The following is a 26,754-nucleotide window of genomic DNA, read 5'->3' on the forward strand; positions in this document are numbered from 1 at the left end:
GGCTCTGTGCCTGGCATGAAGCAGGTGGAGATATCATTCTTGACCCAAAGGGAACTAAACTTAAAGACAGATTATTATTCTCTCATTAAAAAAAAAAAACCCTACATTTTCTACCATTTAATCATCTGTGGAATATGTCATTTCCATATACTGCATTCATTAAACAATAAAAATGTTTATTTAGCACTGCTTAACTTAAAAAATAAAATTAATAGGAAATTGGGAGAGAATTAACAATAAAAAATTGGCTAGACCACATTAATATGCATTAATGCATTGTTTTTCCTTTATTTAGTGGTAGGGATTATGGATGATTGACTATAGAAAAATAAATTAAAAATACACTTAAAATTTTTTTCTTAATGGATAAACTTGATCAACATAATTAACCTTTGTTTTCATAATTCAATTTTGATGCAACATAATCAAGGCTCTAGATAATTTTTGAGCATGTGATGGTCAAAATCTATGAATCTTCTGCCTTAAGGGTGTTACAAAATATACATGGACTTGGAAAGAAATTTGGGTCAGCCACTAAAGTGGAAGTCAGCCACTACTTCCATAGAGCATTCAGAGAGACAGAGAAATAATAATTTATTTATGTTTATAGGAACATATGTTTAGATAGAATGAAAGTCCTGATCTATTGGCTGAATACAATGGATCTGTTGCTGCTGCTGCTGCTAAGTCGTTTCAGTTGTGTCCAACTCTACGTGGCCTCATAGATGGCAGCCCACCAGGCTCCCCCGTCCCTGGGATTCTCCAGGCAAGAACATTGGAGTGGGTTGCCATTTCCTAATCCAATGCATGAAAGTGAAAAGTGAAAGAGAAGTCTCTCAGTTGTGTCTGACTCTTAGGGACCCCATGGACTGCAGCCCACCAGGCTCCTCCATCCGTGGGATTTTCCAGGCAGGAGTACTGGGGTGGGTTGCCATTGCCTTCTGTTGGGTGGGGTTCAAATGACTGAGACTCACAGTTTTCCTTTCCATGGAATAAAGTGCTTTAAAATAAAGTCGACTTTACTGTCAACCTCAGGATGCATAAACTAGCATAAGATCCAATTTAACATGTCTTTGAGGTAAGCCTTAAAATTTGCCCAGAGGAAAAGTGAAATATTGAAGGAAAAATGAACTGATTCACAGCAAAATTAAACCAAGTGATTCTTTGTAAAGGTTCTAACATTCATTAAATTATTCATTAAATAAACTTTTGTGCAATAGAATAAGATTCTCTGTTTTCTGTGGCAGTAGTAAACATATGCCTTGTGCTCACCTAAGAATAGAAAATTTATATTTTAGTCATCTCACACCCAAAGTGAACTAGACTATTGATTATATTACACCAGCAGTGAATTATTTTTTAAAAGGTGAACTTTTTAATCAGCTTTATTTCATTAGGAAGATCACATTTAGGATGATACTATCTGTTGCTCTTTCATAAAAGGAAGTATACTTGTGCTATTTCAGTGCTACTACCAAAACAATTAAAATGGAGTGAGAAATTAGAAGAAAAGGCTGACATATATGGAGCTACGTTTGCATAGATTTTATTTCCTAAGTCTTCTTTTATTTTCTAAGTTTATTAGAAGAATGAACTAATCACAAGCTTCCTTTTCAGTAAAATGGGGATAATGATATGCATCTCACTGATGCATATGTTTACATGGGGATTAAATGAGAAAATATATGTAATGCTAGGCACATACCTGGTAGCTATTAATAATAAAAATAACAACATAAAAGTCATGGTGAGGTAGATGACATGAATGTATTGAAATAAATTCTCTGGGTTTTATTTATGATTAAATATATTTTTCTGGAAATTTCAAAGTATTTTCTTCCATATTGGAGTCTGAGGGAAGACTGTTAGAAACAAAATTATGTATTTTGCTTAATAGTAATAAGAGGAATTACTTATAGAGTATTTATTAAATGTCAGGCATCGACATAAACACTTTAAATACATTAACCTATTCAATATCCACAGAAACCTGTGAGAAAGATTAATTTTTACTTCTATTTAAGCAGGAACTGAAGTACCCAGAGGTTCAGTCATTTGGCCAAGTTCATATGGGCAATAAAGGGAAGAATCAGGGTTTGCATCCAAGTAGTGTGACTCCAGAGAGATTCTACGTTCGTGCCTGCTATCTTAGGTTTCCTCTCTGTAGCCACAGGGCTCAGCACTATCTGGACAGTGTTAAATGATTACTATAACCAGGTTTGACGATAATCATCTCTTTATCCTTCCCAATACATGTTTCATCACCTTTTTTTTTTGTTGCTATAATGAATTTGTTTTTGTGACAAAATTTAGTTCCCCAATCTGGATTAAAATATTAAAACTTCTATCTCACACTTAGTTAAAAGTTGTTTCTTTGCTATCTATGAATTTATATACTTATACCATACAAAGCATTAAAACATCCGTTGAATAAAAGGTAATGACTTTAAAGACCAGACAAATATAGACAGCAGGGATTATGGAACCAAAGAGCAATAAATAATATTTAACAGTTCTATCTACCTTATGGCAATTAATGATTCAATAAATACGTTTTTTTAAAAAAGAAAACTTTTCTTTGAAGGACAAATTATTGCCCTGAAGCGAGCTAAACATTAAATAAATTTAAGACAGCTTTACTATTCTTTAGGGAATACTGTATTTCTAAGCATGGCAGGTACCATGTGTGTTGACAGACACTAGCAAATGGTAACCACAATCCCATTCCACTTAATGTGATGTTATAAACCCAGTGGAGTGTTGGGAGAGTATTCAAGCATTCTTCTAGGCATGAATTCCCAAGTTATGCAATGATGCTAATTAGCATCATCCTAAACATATGCTGTTGTTCTCAGTTCCTGTTCATGATTGCTGCTACAATGGTACTGATGCTTGGCATCTTTTAGGAGAAGACACGTGAGCTTTATAAATCCCAGGGACTTTTGATGGTATTTACCCTTGGGTTCCATCCCATGACTAGTGGCAGTGTTATAGAGGGAAAAGTCACTAACTGAAGTGTCACAAGGGAAGGATTAACAGGTTTGCCAGTAGCTGGTTTGGGTAAATTACTGTAACTCTCTAAGCCTTGGTCTCTTAATGAGAATATTAATTTTTACTATTTTATGGTGTGCTACTGGGAAATAATTTAACGTCTGTGAAAATTCTTAAGAAAATAAATATGCTTTATAAATGACAAATATCCAGAAAAGCCGCTGAGGTACAAGATCACAGAGTCATTTTATGTCTTTGGATTGCTACCAGCTAGTTCCATTTCTTAGCTATTCCTCAACCTGTAAGCTTCTTGGTTGGGATTAGAACTACATTTTTTTTTTTGGCTTAAGACTATCAATGTATCAGTTTATTTATTTTTTGATAACATACAAGTACCTACTCCAATCTCCTCTGACTTCATAACATTTCTGTCTTTTCTCTATGATCATCTATCTTTATACCTACATGCGATTTTACCTGCTTACATTTTAGCTTTCAGGAAAACCTGCTTGCTCTCTTCCATTTCAAATCTTCCTCAAGTCAAACCACATGTAAAATATGTTTCTCTGTCATGGAATACCTCTTCAGTCTTTCAAAATACTTAGCCCCAAAATTCCATCTTGTAAAAGAAGTCCTCCCTAATTACACAGATGTATTTCTAATGCTATATGATTTCACTCTGTTCAGTGATATGAAATACACACACACACACACACACACACACACTACTTATTTTTTATGTAATCATACATGGAGATCTAAACACAATACCCCTTTAACTTCCCTTGCTCCAAATAAGAAAGCTCCAAGTCATAAGCTGTTAGGTGAAAGGGCCCAGAAGTAGGAGGAAAGAAGAGAGGGAAGAAAAAGATTGGAGAGGGATGTTAAATGAGCTCTTCAATGAGATACGTAACACAGGTGAAGAAACCATGTAATAGCTAAAATCTCTTCGAACTCAATGCTTTACTTTTTAAATCACCATCTGATCCCCTCTCATCATTAGGGAACAGTCTCTAGCATAAATCAATGACACACTTGACATCATCAAGACAGAAACATCAACTTAACGTGTGTCAGTGCCTTAAAAGTTACAAAAGTCTTCTTGGATACTCTCCCATACACTGATATTACCATGAGAACAAGACCAACAGGAATACTACCCTATTTGAGCAGAAGAACCAACTACCACATGTACCTATTCACCTGCAAACTGGACTTTTTCCCAACAAATTGTGAAGAAGTATTCATTGATTTTAGGGTATTAGACGTCTGGCTAGTTGCAAGTTATGAGTTGTAAGAAGATAATAAAAAAAGGAATCTGTATAATAGTACATAAACTTGAACAATAAGATCATTACTCAGTTACATTCTCAAGAAAACTCACAAAGCTGAGTTTCAGACTGGTGGAAAAGGTAACTTCAAAATTATGCTGGAAAAGAGCTAACATGACAAGGCTCTAGGCACTAGGAACTAATTAAATTACATATGAAGAGTGACTGAGAATTGCCTAGTCCCTGTTATGAGAGTAAAAAAACCCAACACTTTAAAAATTTTCAATAAGCCTCAACCAAGCTTTTCATTCCATAAGAATAGATTCCCTGTTCAAAATAAATCATGATCTCAGTGGAATCTGAATGGCAAGTGGACAAGTAAAATTAGGTGAACATCAACCCATATAGACACTGATGAAGACATATAATCTTACACCTGTAGAAGTTAATGGTAATTTTTCCATTTAAGGGGAAGAAGCTAATGTAATAGATATTTTCTCAGAAAATACGATGTGCATGTGCTCAGTCACTCAGTTGTATCTGACTCTTCGCAACCCCATGGATTATAGCCCACCAGGCTCCTCTGTCCATGGGATTCTCCAGGCAAGAATACTGAAGCGGGTTGCTATTTCCTTCTCCAGGGGATCTTCCCAATGCAGGGATCACACCTATGTCTCCTGTGTATCCTGCCTTGGAAGGCAGATTGTTTATCACTGCACTACCTGGGAAGCCTTATAATGTGTATAAGATTTATTACACTTAAAGTGTATTAACAGAGACATAGGGAACTCAATTCAAAGGAGAATACCCTGATGTTCTTGTTTAAAATTCTCTTGAACTCCTGGAAGGTGACATTTTTTTGTAATATGATTCCAAGATGTTCACAGTACTTCAAGTTAAATGCTCATCTGACCCTTTCTTGGGTCCTAATTTTATCAGAAGCTCCCTTAGGGTTTGGGGTTCAAATCCATGTTAAATCAATATACCAAGTTGGTACTTGGACCTTTTTGAACATTAGTTTTAAGGAAGATCCAAGAATGCTTATTTGATTCTTGTAGATTTTTTTGTTTTGGGGCACTTTAAAATAAATATTAGTGATCAGAGTGAAACAGAGAAAATAATAACATGAGGCCATGTTCCTAAGAAAAATGAATCAAATGGAATGAGACAGAAATCATGCATAAGCTTAAACACAAAGACAAAAACCCTGGCTTTATGTTGAATATGAGAGTTACAGAATAGTGCGAAAGTACATTATGTGAATAGTGGAAGGAGATACCAGACATTTAGAAACAGACATTTTTCAGAGAAAAGATTTCATAAGCATAAGAAATATTTTCTTATATGAAGCATTTTATAGAGGAAGTATAGAATAGAGATTAAAAGAACGCATGTAAGACTTACAGTTTAGTAACAGAAAGGATGAGTTTTACAAGTCTTTTAAAGAATAAAGTAAAAATTAAATAACAAATACAGACCTTATTGGAGTAGGAGCAGAGGACGGAACTATGTAGCGTTACATAAGCGATACAGAAACAGAACCTAATGGAGTATCCAAAACTGAATATAACGTTTGCGTGAATTTATAGATGGAATTAATCAGAGTTGAAAGGAAAAATGGAGAGTCAGCAACATGCAGATGGGAGGTAAAGTCACAATAATGGAAGCAACACCCCGGGAGGAGGAGTAGAGAGAAAAGAGGTCACCAGATGAAGCAACTGAGCCTCGGTGAACATGTAAAAATGGCTTGAAGCCCAATCATCTTTCAAATTCTGTTCAAATTCCAGGTCTATCATCCAGCTTTCCCTTACATTCCTATTTACAGTTGGTTGTCTTTAATTTTCCTCTTCTGTGACAGTTTCTGACACTTTTTACTAAACTTTCCTCATTGTTTTAAAGCTTAATATAGTATCTTCTCAACAATACTGTTCTTTGAAGAATGGGATCAGGCATTGCACTTATTTGTGTTTTTCAAGGTTCATAATTCTACCAGTAAAGTAGCTATCCAATAAATATTTGTCATATGGATGAGCGGTCCAACCTTCTTTATAGGTAGACAATCTACCTTTATTAAAAGAACAAACACGATTTATGATATATAAGAACTGAGTACTAGAATCACAGGGAAGGGGTCACTTTTCTGTAGCTCAAAGCCCTGGACCACTGAGTACAACAGCTTCAAAGGAAAGATTCAGGTTAAGCAAACAAGTATGAAGGTAAAGAAAAAGGATACAAGTTAGAATAAGTTGGAAAATAATGTGGGAGATGAGAGATAACACTTTAAAAAATGAAAGAAATATTGTGAAACCAATATTATCACGATTTAGTTTTATGGGTAAGAACACTGATAATATACATGATTTATGACTTACTAGTAAGAAGTTCAAGGACAAATAGCATCAATGCAGTTTCAAATGGACTTTGTGTTGCTAACTTGAACAACACAAAAATGTCTTGGTAATAATGGTTCTATTTGGGTTCCTTATAAAATTTGGGATGAAAACATCAAATAATGTTTGCCTCCTTTTTTTTCTGAAGGCAACTTTTAAAGTTAAAATTGTTCACACAAAGAATATATAAAATCTTGAGCTCTTGGAAGATTCCTTAATAGACGGGTTTCTAATAGCAACATGAATAGGCTCTTAACTATAACTGCAGCCCCACTGAATATATAGAGACTTTGGGATGCTTGTTGCTTAGGCCACAATTATGCATTGGATTATAACATTCAATTTTTATCCAGACTAGCTTTAAAAATGTTTGCAGTTTTATAGAAATCAGCTTTGAAAAGCATTGGTTGATGATACATAGCACTTATGAAATCTTAAAAATTACATGTACCAAGAGAGAAATCAGATCATCTTACCTAAGCAACTGAAATTAAATCTCTAATTTTTTTTTCAGATTTTCAAATGCAATCCATAGTTAATATTCAGTTTTCTGGCTTAGAGTTGACAATCTGGATCTGTTTCTCCTGCTTCTGAAAGAACTTGCGTGTAACAATCAAATCAGTGCTTCACCATTCTGTTTTGCTGTCCAGGTTGGTAACAGATCTAACCACTGAGGGACACATAATGCTGTGCCTCACAGTGTAATGGACAGAGACGCGCTTTTAGCTCTTGGAGAAACTGTTCCACATTATGTGAACTGTAGTGAACATTTTTAGAAATTGTGAACACATAAAAAACTAGTAGAAGCTTGTGTTTTTATAAATTGAAGAGCACAGACTATAAATCAATATTCATTTAAAGATGTCTTTCAGAGCACTGAATTCACTCTAATAATTTGAGAACATAAATTTATGATACAAATTCTTTGATCATAATTATACTGATTGGTTTATCTACAGATATAATGCCCCAGGGAAAATATTGAGAATATATGAAAAAAATTTCCATTTTATTTAAATAAAAATTTTAAAATAAAATAGTTTTAATGAATTCTACAGCATCTAGTGGTGTTACAAGATGAGCATAACATGGAGATCTGTCTTAAAACTCAGGTGGCTTAATTCAAGCATCACTTTCTATATTTCTATTTCTTATATTCTATAAGAATATTTCTATATTCCTATCTTATTGGATAATGTCCTTAAAATCTTGACTATAGCATTATTATCTAAAAAATACACGTTAAATCTTTACCTATCTTATAGACTTTTGGCAGAAGCAACAGAGAGAAGAATGTATAGAAAAAATTATCTTAAGCTTTAAAGTATTGCTATCATTTGGTATCAAAAGACATACTTAGACATGTGATCCCAGACAAGATGGTATAGGCTCACTTTCCTCCAAATACCCTGGAAATAATTCAAGAGATAACCACACAGACACATGCGTGCACACGCACACACACACACACACACACACACACACACACAGACCAGAGATGTGGAAATAAAAAGTTAGATTAGTAGAAAGGTTAGCAACCCTTTCTTGATTTGAAGTATGATAGATACCACAGGATTATAAGAATGATAGATACCACAGTGAGTTCCCCTTTTACTCTTAGACTAGGGCCAGGCTATAAGCCAGAAATACCAATAGATAGATAGATAGAGAAGTCGCTCAGTCATGTCCAGCTCTTTGTGACCCCATGGACAGTAGCCAACCAGGCTCCTCCGTCCATGGGATTTTCCAAGCAAGAATACTGGAGTGGGTTGCCATTTCTTTCTCCAGGGGATCTTCCTGACCCAGGGATCGAACCCTGGTCTCCCGCATTGTAGGCTGACGCTTTACCGTCTGAGCCACCAGGGAAGTCCAATAGATACACACAAACCTGCAGAAATACCAGTAGGTACATACAAACAAAGAGACAAGTAAACAAATAAGAAAAGCCTACTTTCTCTTGCCAAAGGACCCTGGAAAGGAGAGCCTAGCAGGGACATGAGGATGAGGGCAGACTCATCTCCAATATACAGCCCCAGCCACAGTGGTGAGGCCCTTGGTGGCATCTTGGAGCCCAGAGAGACCAACATATTCCCCGTCAGGAGTGATGGCCTGATACACTTGAGATGATGACATCAGTGGGTCCCAAGTAGGTGATCTATCCCCTGCCCCACACCTGTCTTTACCAGGTGGGCAGGGAACATACACAAGGGGTAACATTTTTTATCCCACAGATGCAGAATCCCACATCCCTACTAGTGACAACAAGCAACTCAGGGAGGATCCTTTCACAGCTTGCAGACGGCACCAGCAGGGATCAGTCAGGAACTCCTAAGTAAGAACCAAGCTGATTAAATAGCACAGCAAGGGCTCTGAAAACCACACTGCATCTGAAACCACAGCCTACAAAATGGGTCAGTATATGCATACAAAATTTAAACAGGGGCACTTACTACTAACATAAAATATATTTTTTTAAATGTCTATAAAGTCCATGTAAAATCAGTTTGGGATAAAGTGAAATAAAATTCATTATACCAATAACTAGGAATATCTCAAAATGGATAAGAAGAGACAATCAATTGATTCCAATATCAAGATGAATCAATTTTTGGAATGATCTGTCAAAGATTTTATTGTATCCATCATAAAATTGTTTCAACAAGAAATTGTGAATTCCCTTGAAACTAATGAAAAAAATCAGAAAATAAATAGAAATGGTAAAAAATAACAAAATGTAAGTTACAGAATAGAAAAAAAAAAGGAAATAAAATCTGGGACTTCCCTGATAGTCTAGAGGTTAAGACTCTGTGTTTCCAATGCAGGGAATGTGAGTTCAATTCATGGTCAGGGGACTAAGATCCCACATGCCATGTAGCATGACAAAAAAAATAAATAAATAAGGCATTCAAATCTCACTGAGCGGATTCAGTAACGGAGTGAATTGAACAGAGGATAGAATAGTGAAATTGAAGAGTGGGGAGTAGAATGTACTCAATATGAACAAAAAACTAAAAAGAAAAGAACCGTGCCACAGGGACTTGTAGGACAGTAACAAAGATACTGACATTTTCTATCATCGAAGCTCTGGAAATAGAAGATAAAAAGGGCAAAGAAATAAAACAATAAATAAAAATTTATGCCAAAGGATTTCCCAACTTGGCAAAATAGATAAACCTATAGATTCAAGAATTTGCATAAACCAATAAAAAAGACAAATTCACACCAACACACACCATAATGTTTGAAAATGAAAGGTAGAAAAAGTCTTATAAACAACTAAGAAAAGTGTCATACTATCTATGGGCAACACAAATTCAAATAACAGTGGATTTCTCATCTGAAACTGGGGCTCATAAAGAAGTGGCACACATTTCATACTCTGGATGAATGAAGGGTAATAAATACACTCTTTAGATGGAAACAAACAAACAAACAAAACCAAAAAACACCAGCAACTTAGTTTGTCATTAGCAGACATGCCCTAAAGAATGGCTAACTGAAGTTCTCAAAACAAACATACAAAACAAAACAAAAAAAATTGATAACAGGAGAAAACTCAGAACTTTAGAAAGACAAGTTCAATGGAATGGGACACCAGGAGGAAAAGATGATAAATAATCATTCTCTTAGAGAAATTCTTAAATTGTAAGTAAGTAAGTGTTAGTCGCTCAGTCGTGCCCAACTCTTTGCGATCCCATGGACTGCAGCCCACCAGGCTCCTCTATCTATGAGATTTTCCAGGCAAGTATACTGGAGTGGGTTGCCATTTCCTTCTCTAGGGGATCTTCCCAACCCAGGGATTGAACCCAGGTCTCCTGCACTGCAGGGGGAATTTTTACTGACTGAGCTACAAGGGAAGCCCTCTTAAATTGTATTTGATAGCTCAAACAAACATTATAACAACACTTAATGGAATATTTCAACATATGTTAGAGGAAATGATTACTTTTTTTCACTTGCACTTTCAGAGGAAATGCTTAATTCAAATATATTTAAAAAGTGGAGAGGCTAAAGGAACATAATTAGAAGTAAAACTTCTATACTTAATTCTAGGTAGCAATATGTCAGTATTATTAGATTGTGATAAATTACACATTATTGTAACGTTCAATCCAACCACTATGAAAAATATACTACAAGTAAATAAATATAGAATCTTCAAGTTCAAGTAACATATAGGAAGATTAAAAAAGAGAAGAGTATCCAGGTATCCCAGAAGGACAGAAAAACAAGACCCTAAAACAGACTCAATTCAACTTTAAGGACACATAAATTCAAGGTGAATGGATGGAAAAAGATATTCCAAACAAGGGAAAACCAAAAGACAGCAGGAGTGCTCACTTACATCAGACGAAAGAGACTTTAAAAAGTTTAACAAGAGACAAAGAAGGTCATTACGTAATGATAAAGAAGTCAATTAATCAACAGAATATAGCAACTGTATACAGATATATAGACATGCATTTTATCCTGGAGAACCTAAATATTAAGCAAATACAGATCTGAAGGGGGAAATAGATGATACAGTAATGTTGGAGACTTTGATACCTTACTCTCAACAATGGATATATCATCCAGATAGAATATTAAAAAGGAAACATTGGATTTAAACTTCATCTTGGAATAAATGGAATTATTAGATATGTAGAATATTTCATCTAAAAGCAGAAGAATACATTTTCTCAAGTGTACATGAAACATTTTCTATGACAGAAATAAAATGGTCTCTGTTTGCTAATGATATAATTTTATATAGAGAAAATCCTAAAAACTCCACACCAAAAAGTACTTAGAACTAATTAATGAATTCAGTATATTTGTAGAAAACTAACAAATAATTGCTGCATTTCCATACAACAATCTGAAAAACAAACAAACAAAAAATTCCATTTACAATAGCATCAAAAATAAGAAAAAATACTAAGTAATAAATTCAAGGAAATAAAAGATCTGTACAACTGAAAGCTATAAGACATTAACAAAATATTTCAAAGAGAGGCACATTTAATATTAAAAAATCCCATGTTGATGAAATTGATGAATTATTATTGTTAAAATATTCTCGCTACCTAAACCCATCTGTAGATTCAATGCAATCTCTAATAGCATACCAATGAAATTTTTCACAGAACAGAAAAAAAGTTGTAAAATTTGTATGGAACCACAAGAGATCCCCAGTAGCTAAGCAATCCAAAGGAGGGAAAAACAAAGCTGGAGGCATCAAACTTCCTCCTGACTTCAAATCATATTGCAAAGCTAAAGTAGTTGAACAGTATGGTACTGGCATAAAAACAGACACATTGACAAAGGAATAGAATTGAGAGCCCCCAAATAAACTTGCATTTACAAGTCAGTTAGTACTTGATAAGGCAGTTAAGAGTACTGAGTGGGGAAAGGATAGTCTCTCCAACAAATCGTGTAGGGAAAACTAGATATTCATATCCAAAAAATGAAACTCGATATCTTATACCACTCACAAAAATTAACTCAAAAGAGCTTAAAGACTCAAATATAAGATCTGAAATCATTAAAATCCTAGAAGAAAACATGGAAAAAGCTCTTTGACATTGATCTTGGTATATTTTTGGAAATCGCTCCAAAAGAACAAGCAACAAAAGCAAAGCTAAACAAGTGGGAAAACACCAAACTAAAAAGAATCCACACAGAAAAAAAGTCAACACGATGAAAAGGCAGAAAACATCTATTAAATGGCAGAAAAAATTTGCAAAATATTAATCTGAAAATGGATTAATATCTAAAATATATTAACGACTTGCACACAAGTAGCAAAAAATCAATCTACTTTAAAAATTGACAAAGGACCTGAATAGACATATATTGAAAGAAGACAAACAGGTACATGAACATGTTCTCAACACTGTCAGTCATCAGGGAAATTCAAATCAGAACCACAAGGACATATCATCTCATACCTGTTACAATGGCTACTATCGAAAAGGCTTATGCACTATTGATAGGAATGTAAATTGGTACAGCCACTATGGAAAACAGTATGGAGGTTCCTCAAAAAAATTAAAAACAGAACTTGTATATGATCCTGTACTCCCACTTCTGTATATATATCTGAAGGAAATTACATTACTACCTGAAAGAGATATTTGCACTGCCATGTTCACTGCAACTTTATTTACAATAGCCATGATATGGAAACAACCTAAGTATCCATTGAACACTGAATGGGTAAAGAAAACATGATGTATATATTCAATGGCATATTATTCAGACACAAAAAAGAAGGAAATATTGCCATTTGCAACAACATGCATAGACCTTGAGGGTAGTATGCTAAGGGAAATGTCAGAGAAAGACAAATACTATGTGACCATACCTATATGTGGAATTCTAAGAAGCTAAACACATAGAAACAGAGAGTAGAACGGTGGTTGCCAATGGCTGGGGAGTAGGGGAAACCAGCTGATATTGGTCAAAATGAAGAAGCTTTCAGTTATAAGTTGAATAAGTTCTGAGGATTTAATGTACAGCATAATGGTTACAATTAATAGTGCTATAGTATACACTTGAAAGTTGCAAAGAGAGTAAATCTTTAATATTCTCACCATATAGATACAGGAAGGTAATCATGAGTTGATAGATATATTAAGTAAATTGTGTTTATCATTTTACAGTATATATATGTATCAAATCATCTAGCATGTGTGTACTCAGTTCTGCCTGACTCCTTGCAATCCCATGGACTGTAGCCCACCACGCTCCCCTGTCCATGGAATTTTCCAGGCAAGAAATACTGCAGTGAGTTATCATTTCCTTCTCCAGGGAAGTTTGCTGACCCAGGGATTGAGCCGACATCTCTTGCGTCTCCTGCATTAGCAGGTGGATTCCTTACTACTTGCGCCACCTAGGAAACCCAACTTAATGACTAAATGATGACAATCCAATAATCATATTTCATACTTTAAATTGACATCATTTCATTTGTCAACTATATCACATAAAGTTGGAAAAGATTTATATGTTTTAAATTTCCTATTGTGGAGATTATTTTAGTTTTCACTTTACTGATATATAATTGAAGCTTTCTATAAATATAGGAATGACATCTTTAAATTTTGCAAAGACATACTCTATTGACTATTACGTACCCAATGTTTATAAAATACTATGTATGCTTGAGAAGTATATTTTCCATTTGTTAAAACTTTTAGATCAATAATCCTATTTCTGTTATTCATATATTTCTTCTTATTTTTGGTTGTTTAATATACTAAGTAGTAAGAGAGGTGTGTTTAATCATACACTCTAATAGTGAATTCTTTAAATTCTTTTTTTTTTAGATTTGTCATTTTTACCACTCTGTAACTTGAAGCTATACATACAAGCACACATAGAAGTTCAGAATTGTTATCTCTTCCCAATTAATTAAAGCTCCTTTCTCTTTCCATCTCAAATTTTCCTGTTCCTTTTTTTAAAAATAAGAATAAACTAGGCAGCATCAATTCTCCCTAATATAAAGGTTTATCATAGAGCCACAAGAATCAAGACAGTGTGTTAATGGCACGTAGACAGACCCATAAACCAGTGGCACCTAATGACTTATTACAGAGATGCTCTCTCAATCCACTGGAGAAAAGATAGCCTTTTAAACAAATGGTGCTGGAATTGTTGGATATCCATAGGGGAAAAACTGAACCTGAACCTAAAATTTATGCCTTATACAAAAATTAAGTCAACATAGACCACAGGTTTAAATGTAAAATGTAAAACTACACAATTTAGGTAAAAGACATGAAAAAATGTTTGGCATCTAGGGTTAGGTGAAGAATCCTTAGACTTATAAAAAACATGATTCATAAAAGGAAAATTTGATAAATTGGACCTCAATAAAATTAAAAACATTTTCTCTGCAAAAGACCATGTTAAGAGGATAAAAAGACCAATACACACTGAGAGATAATGTTTGTACAAAACATATCTGATCAATTGTACAAAGCGTGTCTTTACATAACCAGAATATGTAAAGAACTCTCAAAACTGAATTTAAAAAAATAGTCTAATTAAAAACTGGGCAAAAGACATGCTTGGACATGCTTCTGAGAAGGATATATAAATGATAATCACATGAAAATATGTTCAATATTATTAACCATTATGGAAATACAAATTGAAACCACAATGCAGTATCATTACAGTCTATCAAAATGGCTAAAATAACATTAAAAAAAAGTTGTAACACCAAACACGAGCAAGAATGCAGTAAAACTGGATCACTCCTTCCCTGCTGGTAGGAATGAAATAAATGGGTACAGTCACTCTAAAAATAGTCTTGTAGTTTGTTCTGAAAGTAATGATACACTTTCTATCATCTATGAGATGGCTGGATGGCATCATCAACTCAGTGGACATGAGTTTGAGCAAACTCCAGGAGATAATGAAGGACAGGGAAGCCTGGCGTACGGCAGTTCATAGGGTTGCAAAGAGTCAGACGTGACTGAGTGACTGAACAAAAATAATACTTTCTATAATATCCTAGCAATTGCAATCTAGAACACTTATCTTAGGGAAAAGAAACCTATGTTCATACAAACACCTGTATACAAGTGTTTGTAGCAATTTTATTTGTGTTAGCTAAAAACTGGAAACAATTTAGATATCCTTCAAAGGGTAAATGCTTGAACAAACACTAGTACCTAAAAAGTAGCAAGCCATTGAGATACACATTTGAATGGATTTTGACATAATTAAATTGAAGGGAAAAGCAATCTCAAAAGTTTATACACTGCATGATGCTACTTGTATAACATTTTTGAAATAACAAGGTAATCGAAATAGAGAACAGATTAGTGGGGTAAGAATTGTGCAGCGGGAGGAGATGTGCATGACTGTGCAATGGTTGAGTCTCAAGGTAACAAATCTTTATTGTGGTTATGGTTATATGCAGCTACACAGATGGTATAATTGTAGAGCAAAATGTACAAACGAGTACTTGTATAACTAGTGAAGTCTCAATAAGTTCTGTGAATTGTATCAATGTCAATTTCCTGATTTTGATATTATATTATATAAGATATTAACATAGGGGAGACTTCATTAAGGGTGTTTGGGAATTCCCTGTACATTTCTTTGCTATTTCCTGTGGATTTATAGTGCTTTCCCAAAACAGCCATATTTGAAAAAATTTGAAATAATTTTGCTGCTATGCACAACAATTTCAGTGATGTCAAAATTATTTTTAAATTTGTGTGCATTAAAGAAAAGAAAGCGAAGTCACTTAGTCATGTCCAACTCTTTGCGATCCCATGGACTGTGGCCTACCAGACTCCTCTAGCCAGGGAATTTTTCTGGCAAGAGTACTGGAGTGGGTTGCCATTTCCTCCTCCAGGGGATCTTCCTAACTCAGGGATTGAACCCAGGTATCCCACATGGCAGGCAGACGCTTTACAGTCTGAGCCACAAGGAGTAAGGAAGAGGTATAACATATTACTAAACATAAAAGTTGAGAACTAAAGGATGAGGTACTACTTGACAGTTACAGTAAATATGAATAGATAGAAGGGGAAAAATAAACAATTGGTACAGGAATGAAATTCCAAATATTTAACAACTTTAATTACTGTGACACTGAGCACTTAGAATTGAATGCGACAAATTTGAACAGATGCCAGCCAGGAACAATCCAGAATTTGGTATCTGTGCACAACAGTGGAATATCCACTGATTTACCTAATGATTTATTTTAGATTAATTTTATTATTTCTTCCAAAAAGATTCATATTCCTAAAATACTGTTTTTTCTTAGTAGCCTTGAGCTGAAATCAAGGAAATGGTGCTATATTGCTGGATAAAGCATATCTCAAACTGTTGCTATAGAAAATAATGACTAGTAAAACAAACAATTAACAGTTGGTAGAATAAGAATTAATTGGTTCTATTAAGAAATTTTAAATTTCTTCATTTTTTAAACAAAGACACCCCAAAATATCAGTATAGACAGAAAATACTCAATTAGTTTGTTCATAATACTTAAGCATTTGGAGTTCAATATTTACACATAAATGTATCTTTTTAATTTTAAAGTTTTAGTACTTCAATAGTTAATAGCTTTAGAGACTGTTTTTTATTAAGTCTTCCTAGTGAAAAAATTTCAAGATATTTTACAAATATAATCCTGGCAGTTTTATCAGATTAGGAAATCAAATATTTAAGGGATATATTAATTTGGTCATATTTAATCTAGGATCTCTGATCATCAAAAATATTCAATGAGAAAGTTCAAAGTTCCTATTTAAGGAAAATAAATTTTGTTGTCAAGGGACAGAATTTGAACTATGAAAATAAAAATGTCCACATCTGTCATTTCTATAAAATTCACTTAAGAAATGACCTGAAATTAGTGTTTTCAATTATTTTAGAAAGGCAACAACCCCTTCTCTTGAAAAAATCCATCCATTTAATAACTATTATGAAACAAAGCTTATGCTATCTTTGTTTATGAGTATTTTGGACATATATATTTTGAACCTTTTTTTTTTTTAGTGAGAGTAATAGTTAAGGCTTTAGTTAAAATAAGCTGAAAAGCAGTTTTCATGTAGGTAAAAGGTTAAGATTACATAAGCTTTTTTTCCCTCCTATGGTAACATGAGACAACTAAATTCATAGATACAAAATACACAAATGAAGTCATCCCATTCACATAGCTCTAATTCTTTTCGTGAAATTTGCAGCCACTTTAACAGAATGGAGATGGTGGTGAGGGGGACGGCCTGTCTACTAATACCAGGCTGGAATTAGCTAGCTGGATAATTTTAGCCTAGATGGGTTTGTTCTTTTCTACCTCTTCAGAGCACCCTAGAGTAATTAAAGATTCTCAAGGTAGGCCAACTATTCTGAATTTCTTTGCGTTTGTCTTTCATGAGGCTGATTTGTTGGCTCAGAGCATACTTGAAAGAAAGTGAAGAAGCAATTTAGAACCTATGGTACAATAAACTCTGTGCTTCTTGCATGTGAAACTAAATTTGAGTGATATAGATATCCTTTCCATTTTACAGGTCAGAAAACCTAGGCTCCTAGAGATTAAGTACCTACCTAAAAGCCCACAGATTGAGATTTAGAATAGAGCTTTCCTTGAAAAATTCTACATAATGTCCTTTCCTGAATACAATACCATAGTCCTACTAAGTTTAGTCATTTTTCATCTTTAAGGAGAGTCATACTGGGATTGAATTACTTTTGATATTAACCCTAATACAGTGATTCACGTGGACTGTATCGTCACTGGGATGTTTATGACTGGAAACATCTCAAACACCACAGTGCTAATTCTGAGGGCTGCGGACAATACAATAATGCTTTATATGTAGCGCAGGCAATCTTACATCTGAATTCTTTAACAGTTAATTGCTATTTGAGTTTTGTTAAAGACTATATTGGCATGCTAAACAGTACTCCCCCAAATACTAATATTAGAATCCAGTAGTAGGTGGTGAGTTTTTTCTGCCATGTAGACTGGTGCTAAAATTCCAAAAATGCACAGAGCCATGACAAACACAAAGAACAACTACTTCAGTATTTGCAACCGTACAGTGAGAGAAGGAAATATGTTCTTATGTTTAGTGGTTATGTTATTCTTCAAACAAAAAAGCAAAATGATTACTTTAGTTTCAATAGAATAAGTGGTTGTTTAGTAAGTATTTGTGCTGAGTCATCCGTGATGGCTTTTCTCCCCTTGATACTAATAAGAAAACATTTGTTACTGCTTCTCTCATTCAAGGATGATTTAAATCAGGGTCCCATCTCTGTTTTACCAAGCTTCCTCTTTATAGCTGACTGAAGAATTACTTTCAGGCATCTACACAAACAGAACTAAAGAAGCATATTTTTACAGATGCAATCTGTATCTACATACACATCCATCATATGTACATTTATAAACTATGTACACATATACAACATGGGATTCAACCTTGTGAGATTAAATATAAATTACAATGATAATAAAGAATTTATGCTATGTAACCCAGTAAGGTCTAAATTGTATAATCTAAAAATAATTGCAATAAAATTTCTAGGTAGGATGAAGTTAGCAGGTTATAACCTAAGAGAACACACAGAAAATCTAGATTAAATGTAAAAATTAACCAAGGAATCAGAAAACTGCTGAAATGAAAGATCTAAAATGGTCTAAGAATCTGAAGAAGAAAGAACCCTGGAGAGGTAAGGAAAGATGCATAGTTCATTTTTGTTGATTGGGCTGTGAGAAGAATCCAGCCTTAGCCTGGGAAGAAGGCCACCATGGGGGATGACAGAAATGGGGAGGCCATTGCAGAATCTTGAGGGACTGACAGGCTCCAACAATGCAAATCACCCATGATGATATCTGTCAAGTTCAGAAGAGGAGATACCCCTTGTCCAAGGTAAGGAGCAGTGGCTGCACTTTGCTGGAGTAGTTGTGAAGAGATACCCCATGTTCAAGGTAAGAGAAACCCAAGTAAGATGGTAGGTGTTACGAGAGGGCATCAGAGGGCAGACACACTGAAACCATAATCACAGAAAACAAGTCAATCTGATCACACGGACCACAGCCTTGTCTAACTCAATGAAACTAAGCCATGCCATGTGGAGCCACCCAAGACTGGCAGGTCACGGTGGAGAGGTCTGACAGAATGTGGTCCACTGGAGAAGGGAATGGCAAAACAATTCAGTATTCTTGCATTGAGAACCCCATGAACAGTATGAAAAGGCAAAATGATAGGATACTGAAAGAGTAACTCCCCAGGTTGGTAGGTGTCCAATATGCTACTGGAGAGCAGTGGAGAAATAACTCCAGAAAGAATGATGGGATGGAGCCAAAACCAAAACAGTACCCAGCTGTGGATGTGACTACTGATAGACGCAAGGTCTGATGCTGTAAAGAGCAATATTGCATAGGAACCTGGAATGTCAGGTCCATGAATCAAGGCAAATGGGAAGTGGTCAAACAGCAGATGGCAAGAGTGAATGTTGACATTCTAGGAATCAGTGAACTAAAATGGAAGGGAATGGGTGAATTTAACTCAGATGATCATTATATCTACTACTGTGGGCAGGAATCCCTTAGAAGAAATGGAGTAGCCATCATGGTCAACAAAACAGTCCAAAATGCAGTACTTGGATGCAATCTCAAAAACGACAGAATGATCCCTATTCGTTTCCAAGGCAAACCATTCAATATCACGGTAATCCAAGTCTATGCCCCAACCAGAAATGCTAGAGAAGCTGAAGTTGAACGGTTCTATGAAGAACTACAAGACATTTTAGAACCAACACCCCAAAAAGATGTTCTTTTCATTATAGGGAATACAAAAGTAGGAAGTCAAGAAACACCTGGGGTAACAGGCAAATTTGGCCTTGGAATACGGAATGAAGCAGGGCAAAGACTCATAGAGTTTTGCCAAGAGAATGCACTGGTGATAGAAGACACCCTCCTCCAACAACACAAGAGAAGACTTTACACATGGACATCACCAGACGGTAAACATCAAAATCAGATTGATTATATTCTTTGCAGCCAAAGATGGAGAAGCTCTATACAGTCAGCAAAAACAAGACTGGGAGCTGACTGTGGCTCAGATCATGAACTCCTTTTTGCCAAATTCAGACTTAAATTGAAGAAAGTAGGGAAAACCACTAGACCATTCAGGTATGACCTAAATCAAAACCCTTATGATTATACAGTGGAGTAAGAAATAGATTTAAGGGACTAAACAGATCTGATAGATAGAGTGCCTGATGAACTATGGATGGAGGTTCGTGACATTGAACAGGAAACAGGGATCAAGACCATCCCCATGGAAAAGAAATGTGAAAAAGCAAAATGACTGTGTGGGGAGGCCTTACAGATAGCTATGAAAAGAAGAGGAGTGAAAAGCAAAGGAGAAGAGGGAAGATATAAGCAACTGAATGCAGAGTTCCAAAAAATAGCAAGGAGAGACAAGAAAGCCTTCCTCAGCGATCAGTGCAAAGAAATAGAGGAAAACAACAGAATGGGAAAGACTAAAGATCTCTTCAAGAAAATCAGAGATACCAAGGGAACATTTCATGCAAAGATGTGCGCAATAAAGGACAGAAATGGTAGGGACCTAACAGATGCAGAAGATATTAAGAAGAGGTGGCAAGAATATACAGAAGAACTGTACAAAAAAGATCTTCACGACCAAGATAATCACGATGGTATCATCACTCACCTAGAGCCAGACATCCTGAAATGTGAAGTCAAGTGGGCCTTAGGAAGCATCACTACGAACAAAGCTAGTGGAGGTGATGGAATTCCAGTTGAGCTCTTTCAAATCCTGAAAGATGATGCTCTGAAAGTGCTACACTCAATATGCCAGCAAATTTGGAAAACTCAGCAGTGGCCACAGGACTGGAAAAGGTCAATTTTCATTCCAATCCCAAAGAAAGGCAATGCCAAAGAATGCTCCAACTACGGCACAATTGCACTCATCTCACATGCTAGTAAAGTAATGCTTAAAATTCTCCAAGCCAGGCTTCAGTAATACATGAACCGTGAAGTTACTGATGCTCAAGCTGGTTTTAGAAAAGGCAGAGGAACCAGAGATCAAATTGCCAACAGCAGCTGGATCATGGAAAAAGCAAGGGAGTTCCAGAAAAGCATCTATTTCTGCTTTATTGACTATGCCAAAGTCTTTGACTGTGTGGATCACAATAAACTGTGGAACATTCTGAAAGAGATGGGAATGCCAGACCACCTGACCTGCCTCTTAAGAAACCTATATGCAGGTCAGGAAGCAACAGTTAGAACTGGACATGGAACAACAGACTGGTTTCAAATAGGAAAAGGACTAAGTCAAGGCTGTATATTGTCACCCTGCTTATTTAACTTATATGCAGAGTACATCATGAGAAAGGCTGGGCTGGAAGAAGCACAAGCTCGAATCAAGATTGCCAGGAGAAATATCAATAATCTCAGATCTGCAGAAAACCACCCTTATGGCAGAAGGTGAAGAGGAACTATAAAGCCTCTTGAAAGTGAAAGAGGAAAGTGAAAAAGTTGGCTTTTAAAGCTCAATATTCAGAAAACGAAGATAATGGCATCTGGTCCCACTACTTCATGGGAAATAGATGGGGAAACTGTGGAAACAGCGTCAGACTTTTTTTTTGGGGCGGGGGGGTGCTCCAAAATCACTGCAGATGGTGACTGCAGCCATGAAATTAAAAGATGCTTACTCCTTGGAAGGAAAGTTATGGTTAACCTACACAGCATATTCAAAAGCAGAGATATTACTTTGCTGACTAAGGTCCATCTAGTCAAGGTTATGGTTTTTCCAGTGGTCATATATGGATGTGAGAGTTGGACTGTGAAGAAAGCTGAGCTGCCAAAGAATTGATGCTTTTGAACTATAGTGTTGGAGAAGACTCTTGAGAATCCCTTGGACTGCAAGGAGATCCAATCAGTCCATTCTGAAGGAGATCAGTCCTGGGTGTTCTTTGGAAGGAATGAAGCTAAAGCTGAAACTCCAATACTTTGGCCACCTCATGTGAACAGTTGATTCATTGGAAAAGACTGTGATGCTGGGAGGGATTGGGGGCAGGAGGAGAAGGGGACAACCCAGGATGAGATGGCTGGATGGCATCACTGACTCGTTGGACATGAATTTGAGTAAACTCCAGGAGTTGGCGATGGACAGGGAAGCCTGGCATGCTGCAATTCATGGGGTTGCAAAGACTCGGACACAACTGAGTGAATGAACTGAACTGAACTGAACTGAACTGGAGGTTTAAAATAAGCTGCTGCTACTGCTGCTAAGTCGCTTCAGTCATGTCCGACTCTGTGCAACCCCAGAGACGGCAGCCCACCACGCTCCCCCATCCTTGGGATTCTCCAGGTACCACAGATTTTTTGAAGTTTTTCAGTGTCAAGAAGAAAAAAAATTAACTGTTGATGTTCAAGAGCTACCCAGGGGCAGGCTCCACATGGACCCACTAGACCACATTTGATCCTCTGGATCAACGCCAGCCTGCTTCTATATTTTGTATGGTCCAAGAGATAAGTAAACAGTTTATACACTTCTAAATAATTGAGGAAAAAAAACAAAGGATGAATAATATTTTAATTGGTAAAAGTATATAAATCTCAAGTTTCTATGTACCTGAGCTACATTTATTGAAATAAATCCATGCTCTTTTTATATATAGACTTTGGCCACTTTTCTAAACAATGAGTAGTTGCAAAGAGTACTGGGTAACCAAAGCCGAAAATATTTACTACCTGACCCTCTATAGAAAACATTTGCTGATCTACACTAGGCTGTTGAAATTCTGGGTGGGCAAACACCATGCGAAAAAAGCAAACTACAGGTAGACTGGGTCTCACCAAAGCTCAGTCCAACCTCATGTTGACCCAGCTCTGATCAGATTAAGGTAATTAGCCTCCATTCTATCTCCTTAGTAGAAGAAGGATAAATCTTTGCCAGTGAAACATATTATCTTCTTAAGCATCTACATTTTTTACACATATATTATACATATTTCAGCATTCAGAAAATTACTACCATTTTTTATCTGAGTTGACTTGTGAAACATATAAAGAACTTTGTCTTAACTTGTAGACTCAACAGCAATGCATTAACACTCAATATTTTAAACAATTTTAACCTAAATAATTTAAATAAAAGAAAAAGAAGTAAAATACAAGCAATATTATGACCAAAGGGCACTTTTCTTGGTAAGAAAACCTAAGATGTGTGTCTGGAACAATAGCATTTTACCTAGATATTAGTTTCCATTGTAAAATACTCCAATAATATATGAAATATAGCCTGTGGATTACTTATTTTGAACAAAATGAAAAACAATCATTAACCAGTTATAAAATCATTATGAGCTATAAGACTCTATTCTAGGACTCATTTCTTAATGGCAAACGGATTGAGATACTGGTATATTTTAGGCATCTACCATCCTGAGATGACAGACGAGTATGGATATAGGAGAAACTGATAACATTGAAATGTTATAGTTCTTCAAAATATTAAACTCACATCTCTCCCGGGATTTCAGGATTTGACTTTAATCGCCTTTTATAATGAAAAGAACAACTCCAAGAATAACAAGAGAGCTGAGAAGTTCAACATGCTAAAGAACTGCAAAATCACTGAATTCATCTGTGGCATAAGTAAACGGTAGCTCCTAGATATAGCAGATCAGGTCATTTTAACTTCTAACCAATCATAATTTGCAACACATGTCTTATATGTATCAGTGAAATGTACCCTAATTGTGCTCATAGTCTCATGTCACAAAATAACTGTAAAAAATTCACATACATATAGATGTACCTGTATACAGAAGGCATACAGATATAGCTATGAATATAAAATTAAGGTGATAAAAATTAGAGACTAATGCATTCAAATACGTACATGTAAATTGTATACTGATTTTTTAATTTAACTCAGTTGTATAACCAACTTGTGAATAGTTACCATATAACCTAAGAATGAACAATAGCATCTTGATATTATCTGAGACAGAATTATGTCAAAATTAAAGGACTTTTAGAATTACAGACTTTGTAAAAAGTTGACTTTTTTAAAGCTTTTTAAAAAGTGTAAATATTCTTCATCACTTTCCTCACTTTTAAGAGCTCTTCAATGATGAGATGTCTCTGAACAAGGCTCTAATAATTTGATCAGATAAAAACTGTGAATGTGTTCAAATAATGAATCTTCAGGAGTATATGATATGTATCATTTTAGACAAATTATAAGTACTCTTTCAACATTAAACTCAATAGTACAAAACTTATAAGTATCGTCAGTAACAGATTTCATCTATATAATTTACTATACAAGAACAAGGTTTTCATTCATCTAACCAACAAGATTATTTTTAAAAACCCTTCACATAGATGAAAACTGTTGATTTTCAAGCAAGTTAATGCCATTACAATGGGAAATGTAAAATGCTAAAGATAATCCAGCACATTCATGTGTTGTAGTTAAATGCTTGGTTGAAAGAAAGAATATTGACATATATCTTTAAATCATGGATTCATTCCTTAATAACTAGTAGAATGTTATGCCTCACAACACAAAAATAAAGCATTACTTATAGTTTCACAGTACTTTTCTCTATATACCATATTCAATTCCAATGAAAAGATCAGAGTACTCAGAGAGACATATTGCAAACAAAAACTCCCTAGTAGGTGGTGGAAAGTGAGGCCAGGAGTCAAGCAGAACCCACATAGATGACAGAGCTGTGATATCCAGCGCAGTCACCTTAGAGAGAAAAAGGAAAACCACATGGCCCTGCTGAAACGCCGAGTTAATTCTCTCTCCTATCTGAGCACTAAGTATTACAGCTTCAAAATTGTCTCAATCAGCATACAGTTTCTTTAGACAAGACCCTCTTTTAAGAAATAGACACATTCTTGAAGAGCAACAGCAAAACACCATAAAAACTTAAATAACTTACCATTTTCTTTGCACTCTTCTGGAGGCTTAGCCTTTTTCGCAAGTCGTGGATCCAGCCATGATGTTGTCTTTGTGTTATGGCTGAAAAGAAAAGAGATCACTCTGAACAGACACATACTGAAAGGAATCAAGTTTATTCCTTAAGAGGAAAAAAAAACAAAAAACAGAACAGGGTTAGACCAACAAAATTGCAATCGATACACTTAATTTGCTTACTGGTTCTAAGTAGCCCTGAAGGAGGTGTAAGAGTAATTGTGCAAGGCAGCTGTAAATTTGGCAACCTCAGCTCCCTGTCCTCAAAGCTGCTATTTTTATTAAAATCAACTAGAATGTTGCCAAGTTAACCTCATTGAAAATGCAGAACTCATCCAGAGCAAAAGGAATTTATTACAAATACAGGATTCTCCAGTTGGAAGAGCACAGGCTGCAGGCTCTGATACTATTTCCTGAGTTTTGCAAAAGAATTATTTTCATCTTAAATCTGTCCTTTTCATAAGCAGTTGTTTTGTTACTCTTTTAACTACAGAGTTGGCAGAGAGTGTACAAAAGTGATACAAATTATAGCATGTTCTTGGGATTCCTACATTTTCTCAAAAAGTGATTAATACCAGTTTCATTAACCCACATTTAGCTATCTTCCATCTAAATACTTTCAATCAAACTAGGGGGTAAAAATGCTTGTATTCTAGCATTTCTGAATGGAATTTCTGGGAATTAATAATTTTTAATGACAATTTTGTTTAAAAAAAATGATCTCTGAGAAGTCTTGCAAAAATTTAAAAAGCAAAGGAGAGATGTTTATAGAACAGGGTCTTTAAAAGAGGTTCTGGAATGACCTGCACTGGAATCATCTGGTGGATTTAATGCATCTTCTGGATCCTCATAGAACTACCAAATCAGAATCTTTGAGGTGAGGCTGCAAAATCTCCATCTTTGGCTAGCACTCGAAGTGATTCTTACACATTCTGTACTTGAAAACTGCATTACGAATGAACTATATTATGGTTATGAATGGCTCATAACCGTACAGTGGAGCTAAACTATTTGCTGTGAATAGCTGTCTCACGTTATCTCATCTGTCAATGGACAAAATACCAAGGACTTGACATCTGTGAGGGCTGAAAAGAATGATCAGAGTCACAGATGTAGAAAACTGAGGTTTGTATAGAAAAGAGTCAGAATGTAATATGAAAGGGAAAAGTAGAAAACAGAAATAAAAATTAAAGCCATATAACAAGATCTTTGAACACAGTTGTAAGGAAGTCAAAATTACAATTATGATGTCAATTCACACGTGTTGTCTGTTTCTTCGATGAGATTTAAATATATTTTATCATATTACAGTATTAGCTAAATAATCTGATGAATCAATCTGCACATAAAGCACAGTTCAGAAAAGTCTCCAGGTAGCATATTTAATAGCAAACTTCTAGAGATTAAGTGCCTACTTAATGAAGGGAATTTCAAGGCAGGAAGGAGGAGAAAAGGGGTTAAGGAGGGCAGTGAGCAAATGATTCCAGAGTGTTAAAGTACAGTTCAAAGAGTGTTTTCTGGATGATTGTATGTTTGCCCAAGTGCAGAGCCATCTCCGTTCTGAGAACCTAGACATTAATATCCTTGGGTCATGAAGTTTCTGCTCTTAAAAAAGAT

The 26,754-nt window shown here is 35.3% G+C and overlaps 1 protein-coding gene across 2 annotated transcripts in view; it reads right to left on the reverse strand.

Annotated features, from left to right (window-relative positions):
- MAGI2 (membrane associated guanylate kinase, WW and PDZ domain containing 2) overlaps positions 1-26,754 on the reverse strand; it is a 1,495,474-nt gene that overhangs the window by 476,247 nt on the left and 992,473 nt on the right. For both annotated transcript variants that reach the window (XM_018047275.1, XM_018047276.1), the window contains exon 6: positions 25,106-25,185. In XM_018047275.1, the coding sequence (XP_017902764.1) occupies positions 25,106-25,185 (80 nt within the window). The remainder of the gene's footprint in view (positions 1-25,105; positions 25,186-26,754) is intronic.

This window comes from Capra hircus, chromosome 4 (genome assembly GCF_001704415.2).
Source record: "Capra hircus breed San Clemente chromosome 4, ASM170441v1, whole genome shotgun sequence".
Lineage (NCBI taxonomy): Eukaryota > Metazoa > Chordata > Mammalia > Artiodactyla > Bovidae > Capra > Capra hircus.